Source organism: Dermacentor albipictus, unplaced genomic scaffold, assembly GCF_038994185.2.
Source record: "Dermacentor albipictus isolate Rhodes 1998 colony unplaced genomic scaffold, USDA_Dalb.pri_finalv2 scaffold_22, whole genome shotgun sequence".
NCBI classification, from domain to species: Eukaryota; Metazoa; Arthropoda; class Arachnida; order Ixodida; family Ixodidae; genus Dermacentor; species Dermacentor albipictus.
Genome location: NW_027225576.1, coordinates 3,302,434 through 3,310,857, shown reverse-complemented (window position 1 = coordinate 3,310,857; position 8,424 = coordinate 3,302,434). Strand labels below are relative to the sequence as shown.

General features: G+C 41.4%; 1 protein-coding gene across 1 annotated transcript; it reads left to right on the top strand.

Moving 5' to 3' along the window:
* Positions 1–1,672: 1,672 nt before the first annotated feature.
* On the top strand, positions 1,673–5,200 carry LOC135915734 (uncharacterized). The gene is made up of 7 exons (XM_065448856.2): positions 1,673–1,762; positions 3,081–3,164; positions 3,958–4,008; positions 4,093–4,155; positions 4,236–4,295; positions 4,394–4,447; positions 5,120–5,200. Exons 2-7 carry the CDS (start codon positions 3,096–3,098, stop codon positions 5,198–5,200), a joined length of 378 nt encoding a protein of 125 aa, XP_065304928.1. The 5' UTR covers positions 1,673–1,762; positions 3,081–3,095.
* Positions 5,201–8,424: the final 3,224 nt, after the last annotated feature.

Here is an 8,424-nt window from a genome sequence, read left to right as displayed (position 1 = left end):
AGTAAAGTACAATGGCAGTACATGTTCAAGAGACCGTTGTTGTATGCTAGCGGTCCGGCATAACACAGCACCAACATTCTGAGCAGTTTACATCACAGAACCCAAATGCAAAATATACCTTTCTGTTCAGTACTGTATATGGTGCGTATACCTCTGTGTGCTTAATATTGCCACCACATGGCAATAAACTTAAAGAAAATGATAAATGCTCAGGAAATTTAATAGTACAATTCTTGACTATGCTGCATGGCGTTAGAAGTCTGCAATTTTTTAAAGATCCCTTGAGTGTGAATAGAATAACCACATTTACATTGTTTCCTATGGGAAACTGTGGTTCAATCCGTGATCAATTCAGATGCTACCCGAGTTACGGAATTAGACTTATAAACTGAGGTACCACTGTACTTCACTGCATTGCGTTTTCAGGGAAGCTTGGCATGCGCTAAATTCCTTCTAATAAGATTGAAGCATGCTTAAGTTTCAGTACATCTTTTTATTTGTGATGTATGAAAGTGAATTTCTGTGCTGTCATGCATTCTGTAGATTCAAATAAGGCTTCACAGGAGAAGAAAATTAGTCCTTGTCCAGGGTTAAACACACAACCACCGCTTTTCCGGGGTGATTGCTCAACCGAGCTAACCACGTGGCTAGCATGTAGAAGCTCAAGAGCAAATTCAATGACAGCTTGGAGGAAGCCATGCTTTGCACATGTGTGAATGATCTTAAAGCACCCCTCTGTGCAGAAACCGCCAACAGGAACACAGACAGAAGGCTTCATTGTTCTTGAATTATAGGTTAAAATGAAAATTTGCAGCTGAAAAAAATTCAATTGCGATGCTCCCTAATTCGAAATTTGAGTGCAACTCTGTGTGTGTTTTCATTTTGGAATATATTGGCTGACAGACAATCTGTCTCGTGTGGCCTGTTGCAAATGGGGCCAAGTGTGGCACGACTTCGCCAATCTTCAGATCATGAGAGCCAGCGCGTGGGTGCGATTCACAGCCGCCGCCACCACCGCCAGATCTCCCAGATGACGCATGCTACTCTGACACCATTTTGTAGTTATCGTTGCCAAACTGCTTCTCATGCTTTCACCATACCCTCCTCCACTTTCTGCCTCATGGTTCTGCTGCACCCTCCTCTCCGCTTTGCTCCTCACTTCTTTCATGCCCTGCGGCGTTCCGCATTCCTTCTTTCATTGTGCTCGTTAGCTTAGTTACAAGTGACAATGCTGACGCTTGCTGCAGGAACAGGCGCCTAAGAGCTGTGCCCTAAAGATTTATCTTGGTTTGGGATTCAAATCTGGGAGCTGGACAAATTTTTGTTCAACTGCAAAGTTTTGTCTTAAATTATCATATAAGCATGTTTTGTGCATGTACTGTGTGTTTTACATTTGCGAGATTGCACTGAAGCGATCTTAAAATGAGTTCTGTTGTGTTCTTGCCATGTTCTTAAAGCTGATTTTGTTTACAACAGCAGACCACACAGGCAACCAAAAATATGAGAGCTGAGGTTCAGCGAAGTGCGGAAAAAGAACTGCTAGCAGAAATCGAAGGTGCATGCCTGCAACAGGATGTGCAGTGCACATGGTGCGACCAAGGCTGTGCTGTTCTTGAAGAACTTGCCAAGTGCAAGAAAGAAATTGCAGAATTGAGAAAGCAGCTCCAGGATGCAAAAAAAGACGCCGGTGAGGAGCGGAGAAGTTTGAAAGAAAAGGTGGTAAGCTTGCAAGACGCTTTGGCATCAAAAGTCTTCGCAAGTGGTGAGTAAGCGCTCATGTTTGCTGAAGGTGGAATTAAATATACTTGAGTGAAAGTAGAAGATGACAGAGAATTGATGCATTCAGCAGCAGTACTCAATTAGCAATCTGTTGGTGTGATCGCACACTTCTGCATGGAAATCGTGCTCTGCATATACCTTAATGCAGCATAACGAAGCACTCTCGCTAAAGCACTGCAACTAAATTATATCACACAATGTGTTGCCAAGTAATAGTCCTCAACCAGTCTCTGCCATGGATACTCCCTGGCAGCAGCTGCCATTAGCTGGAATAGGGTAGCTCGTCTAAAATGTACATGGAAAGCTGCAACTGAACTGAAGCAATGCTCTGGAAAAGCCCACACATTTATATACTTGGCAAGGCCAGCGTTATCTTGACTCCGGTTGCCACGTTGCATCATGGCAATGTCTTACATGGCCCCCTTGTGGACACATGTTTGCTGTAAACAATCTGGGTCCAAGAATGTTCATTATATGTATAATGTGGTGCCATTGCATTAATCGATATTTTGATGATTGTGCTGGTTTTGTTTCGACCAAGCAGAAGTTCGTCCCAAGTGAGCCCGTAAGAGTTGGCTCATACTGCTCGCATCACTAGCCCTTTAGTTTTAGTATCCTAACCATCTTAAGTATGTCTGGTTGTTAGTTAATCTAGGCCTGTAATTTTCACTCATCTACTGATGGGAATTAGTCATATCTTTAAAAGGCCTTGGCAACACCCACATTTACCTATTCCTCTTGCCATTAGTTCGTAATTTTTCAGTCTTGAAATAACTGCTAGGGCATCACAGTAAATAAAGTAAAATTTGTGGGCTTGTTTCAGCAGATCTTTGAAGTGTTTCCGATTGATTAATGAAAGGAGATGGAGCTGTATTGTGCAGTATTAGCCAAACGTAACAGTGAATTTGTATCACATGAAGTATGATTGAGTGCGTATGCAAAAAAACAAGAGAAGAATAACAAAAACTTCGTGAAGGTGAGGTACTTTTTGAACCTCTTTGTCTTTTCTAATATTGCAATACTTGAAATATTTCAGACTATTGTAAGCTAATGTGGATAGTGGAGAAACCTCAGTCAACGAGCAAGTTTGTTTGCTTTCTAGTGTGTCTGCATGTGTACGTTCCATTCCTAAATAAAATTTTGTTCTTGCATACTCATTAAAATGCTTCTGAAGCTGTATTAGCAAATTGGTAGCTACATGTTCTTGTCTACTGTAGGTCACTGCCAACTGTACCAAATGACATTCTATTCTGTGGAAGCAATCCAATCATCTGTAGCATGATGTATTGCCAAATTTTCAGAGAGCAAGATTATCTATGCTACCTCATTGGGTGTTTCGGTGGTGGCAGGTCCTCCAGGACCAAGAGAAGGACAAGGAGCCACCGGTAAGTTGTATAGTGTGGAAATGTGTCATTTTTGTTAGCTTAATATTTCTGTCATAGTACAAAAGTCTTGACTTGGCTTTTGTTTATATAGTTTAGGAAAAAATTGTAATTGAAATTATGAGCATGCTCTGTTTCAATATGTAAGATAATAAAAATTCAAATTTTCAGCCGGTTAGCTGCCTAAAAATTTTCCTTACAGCTGCTCGCTCTTGGGAAACACTCCATAATGCGACTTTCTAGGGTCTGTAAAATGCAGTGTGACTGATGAGAAGTGGAATACATTAAGAAGCTATTTTCAATGACCACAGCCATTTGAAGGATGACAACTTATCTTTATGGGCTTGTGTCACCTGGGCTTTCTCAAAAAATTACAACCTCATAAGAGCTCTCCCTTTATTCATAATGGCGATTTTTAAATAATGCTAGAAGTCTTCATAAAAGCACCCTCTATACCTTCCCTGTTCTGTGTGCTATTCATGCAAATGGCACGTAGAAGGCATGGGTGTACTGGGGGCGAAGGGGAAGAAGAGCATAACAGATAATGATTATTCTGATTCATGCTTTATCACCATGATATGCGCTCCTGTCTTTGATGGCAACTGGCAGATGGCACGAACTGCTTGTTTGGCCACAAGTTTGACTTCACATTTTTATTTGATGCAACTAGCACAAAGTGCCACTTTGTTTTTAGCCATTGGCATTTTTATATATTTTTACAGTCTGGTGCGTGACTCGTTCAATCATATCTGTCACCTAAATTTGGATATTTTTGTTTTATCTCTTGGAACCACAGATGCCACACCGCTGGTTCAGCCGCGCCGTACCATTTTTCCTGCAGAGCCCAGTAAGGATACATTTTCCTTGTGGTCTTGTTGTTGAACCTTTGAGAATATCACATATGTGAGTGGTCATTAAGTTTTACCTTCAGGAACCACTGCTGCCCCGGCTACGATTGTGCAGCCACCATCAGTTGGCTACTTGTCAGAGCCCAGTAAGAATAATTTTTCTCTGTGGCAGTTCAGTGAATCTTTCAGAAGATAATGTGAGCGGTAATTGCACTTTTGTCATCAGGAACCACTCTTGCCCCAGCTCCAGGCCAGCCAAGTGCAGTGGACTGCTTGTCAGAGCCTAGTAAGGATCATTTTTCTCTGTGGCAGTTCATTACATCTTTCAGGACATATTGTCAGCAGTCGTGGCAGTTCAGTCACCTAACAAATTTCTTGCTGCAGCTACAAGTTGCACACAAGTGCAGAGCACTTCAAGGGCTTGGACACCAGAGCCAGGTAATGAGGCATTCTCGTGTGGCTCCGTCTTCAAGTTGCACTTTCATGTCTGCTCTCATTTTATTGTGAAATTAAAAAATTATAACTGCAGCTTTGCACAATAGCATAGTAAGACTGTATTTCTTTATACAGCACTGTTCACTTCCAAGCACAAATTTTTTTCTAGTTCCGTGCTTACTCACTGCTACTACCTTACAGATTCACTTGTGCCTACAGGTGCTCATGATGCATTTGCAGTATTTCACATTTGCGCTTATGATGTCACTGATGCCTACTCATGCTAGCATTATGCCCGGTCATGTCCAAAATTTAACGGAATAGAAGCGGGTTATTTTCCTTTTTTTTCTTGACTAAATAATTTAGATACGGTGGGCACACGAAACTGAATTCTGTTTTTGACAGAACGTAGCAGTTCACCTGAAAAACACTACCACAGACCACCCGGTAAAAGTGGAGTGTATTTTTCTCAAATTTGAAGGTGTATGTGAAGTAACAGAACCAGAACATGACAAGCAACTGTGGTTATATATTATTATTATTATTATGTACTGTATATAATATAAAGGAAATGGGTTGCATGGTATGGTGTTTTAAGAGAAAGATGCCATATAAAGTTCGAGCAATTCTAGATTTTACGATATTGTAAAACTGATTTCAACATTAATTTTTCAGTGCCTGAAGATGGCTTATGCAACGAGATGCCAGGCATGGTGCCAAATGACTTCGGTAGGAAACTATTTTGTTTCACATTAATTGTAGTTAGGGGTGCGTGAATATTCACACTTTTCATATATTCATACCTGATTCCCTTGAGTTTAGGCAGAAATAGTTACCTATGCACTAAAGATTGCAGTGCCATTGCACTGGTCATGTTTGCAAGGTACCAGTGTGCAGCCTGTCCCACACAATGTTCTTGGCAACTGATATTTTTGGTTTCTATTCCTTGGTATTGTGTAATGGTTACCTCGTGCTCTTTCATTAGCATGGAACTCGTCTATATTGCTTTTGAAGTATCAAACCTGGCAATTCAAGGAAAAGTTGTACATTTTTCTTTGCAGCTGACATCGACCTCTTCCCTGAAGAAGAGGCCCTCGATATAGTAATCGGATCCTCAAGAGATGATGGAAAGGTAATTTTTACGTCACAGAACTGTTCTTTAAGGCTCCGTGTTACATTTGGGTGCTAAAGGTGCTCATACATTTCAGAATGTGTAAGAAATTTACTGATTCTTGCACCTTTTGTTTTTTCTTTTCGGGTGTATGTAACTGTGTATGATCTATGAACTAGATCTATGGCCGGGTACCACATTTATTCATCTAAACCAGACTCGCTTCTAAGTTAACACCTGAAGGTCTAAAGCCCAAGCGCTTTTCTTGAATGGAAGCCGGACAAAAGAAAGAACGACAGACACAAAATGCAAACAGCATTTATTAACCGCGAACCTGCCCCAGCTCATGTGATGTCGTCATTGCTGCTAGCTTTGTTGCTTACCTTATCTCTGTCAGCACATAGAGCACACTATATTTGGTGCCATCTAGAGCACTTTAGATGCTGCGCTCCTTGAAAACATGCAATCAAGCTTCGTGGCATGTTGGCCCATGCTGCAGTGACCCAGCTCGCCACTTGCTCTAGTGGTGTGTATTTGATACAACCTTTGCTGTTAGCTTACACGCTTCATCAGTCAACCACATCGCAAAGTATTTCCGCAGGCAGTCCTCAAAACGCTTGTTGATGCAGACGTCAAGTGGCTCAGGCTGGCATGTCATGCCACTTTGAATGATAGCGATGTACGTTCAAGTATGGTTCAAGGACAAGGAGACAGTTCTTGAATGCTGTTGCCACATGATTCTTATTCACTAGCTCAACATCTGTGTGTCAGCATCTCTGGGGAAGGCTTCCTTAGCAGGCAGTGTCTTCCTCTTATAAATTTGTATATAGGCGGCTTATGTCAATCAGCTATGCTGCACAGCATCATGGTCACAATTCGCAACCGGCCAAGCACATAGTCACACCCTCGGCGCCATCCTCATCAGCTTGCCACACCACAGGCATATTAAAATAAATGAAAAGGGGTCAGCTTACAGCACACTACTGTAACCACTTTTGGTTGGCTTGGGTGCCGAAGTAGAATATCTGATCTTGGTATGTGCTTCCCTCTGCACTTTTGTCTCACATAAATGCTTTATTTTTGTTGTTGGGTTTGTTGTTGCTTAGCACTATTCTCACAATTTCTTGTGTCGAACAGTGTCCCATGGAAGCACAACAATGGTTGCTCTCAATGTGTACCAATGTAGGTGAAGTGTTTGCAGATCATCTGGATTTGCTGGTGCTTGTGAAATTAAGAGAGTGCACAAATGACAGCAATGGAATAGTGAGCAGAAGGAAACAAACAGCTGCTTGTGTGATTAGCCTGATGGCTTCTTTAACTAGGCCATCATAAAGTGTGCCCGATGCTTGTGGAGATAGCCATTTTCACTTTCAAACTCCTGTGTCTTCCAAGCTAATTAAAATATCGCTGCCACACCGAAGAAATAAGCATACAAATTGAAACTACTTCTACTATAAGTCAGATGGTGCATTGTGCTCCGTAGAGCGTCTCGAGAATAGGGCTCGAAAACCTAATCCTCTTTTTACATGAACATCACAGTGCACATGAAGTTCTTTGTTGTTTGTGTACATTAACATAATTATGTAATCATGCAGTCCTTGGATCGCACTGCTGGTGCAGATTTCTATTTTGCATCTAGTGACCGCACAGAGTAACCTGTGGAAAAGAGTGGTTGTGCAGATATCACATGGAACATATTTGAAATTGGGCTACCCAATGTCTAGGTAGATTTCAGTGATTTCGTCAAGCTGTAGCAGTGAATATTCTAGCAGATCATTGTCAGTTTTCCAAGTTTAGTGATTGCTACTGATGCCTAGGAGATCTTTATGTAGGAGGGTCTAAAAGATTTATAAAAATTTTACTGGATAACTTAGTTTCGCTCTTGCAGGTATTGGTCCAAATGACACAAATAAATGTGCCAAAATGCCAGGAAACTGCAGAGTTGAGAAAATACAGTGTATATATTCCAGTATAAAACCCCTCAGCTACGAGCTATGTATGTATGATTATATATTGCAGATGTATGCTGGATCCGGCAAATGGATCGACAAGGCAGCATGGGGGACACTGTTCCGGGCGTCGTCTGACTCTATGTTTTGCCGCATGGCTTCTACAATTTACTGGACGCCGTATGAACTCCGGAACAGAAGCGTTGCAGGAACCCTGTCGAACAAGTCGCAGTCCATGGGGAGGACGGAGGCCAGACAAGCTGGAACACCACAGAAGCTGTCATCCCTAAAAAGTATGCACAATTGAACATACTGTCCAATGAAAAAAATGTAGCAGCAGTATTTTTTGATACAATCACTGAAGGTGGTGCTCTGCTTCGCAAAACAGTGTGCTTAATCTGCATTGATGTGCCATCCTATAACAAACAAACTGAAACTGAAATCCTTAATAACTCCTCATAGTAGTGGGCGTCTTGCTATTGAAAATGGTATTTATACAGAAAACATTCACTAGTGACTCATTTCCATTGAAATTTCACGTAACAGAAACATTAAAAAACATGTCTGCTATTATTTCCCATTCAGTTGTGGTAATTGTCTGCTTCATTCTGAATAAATTAAAATTTTTTGGTCTATGGATGTAGTGCTTTGTGCACAAACATAGCATCACTATCCAGTGTGCTTGAGTATTGACAGTTTTATAAGCGCAGTGAAATTACATCAGCAAAGGAGATTGCATATCTATAGGAGTGCTACTTTTGTGTAATTTCGCTACTTTCTGGAAGACGATAAACCAACAAGCCTAAGTGTTCACAATTGAGAGCCGCTACGCTGATCAGAATACTTTAGCCTATCATTACCCCTTATCCTTACTGGCTCTGACGGCTGCCAGCTGTGTGCATTAGCTAATTGTTCTGCTC

What these genes read in the sequence shown, in the direction of transcription:
- LOC135915734 (XM_065448856.2), top strand. Translation starts at nt 3,096, where the DNA reads ATGCTACCTCATTGGGTGTTTCGGTGGTGGCAGGTCCTCCAGGACCAA. An exon ending in TGGCTACTTGTCAGAGCCCA is followed by an intron (nt 4,156 to 4,235) that starts GTAAGAATAATT and finishes TTTTGTCATCAG; the next exon opens with GAACCACTCTTGCCCCAGCT. An exon ending in GGACTGCTTGTCAGAGCCTA is followed by an intron (nt 4,296 to 4,393) that starts GTAAGGATCATT and finishes TTCTTGCTGCAG; the next exon opens with CTACAAGTTGCACACAAGTG.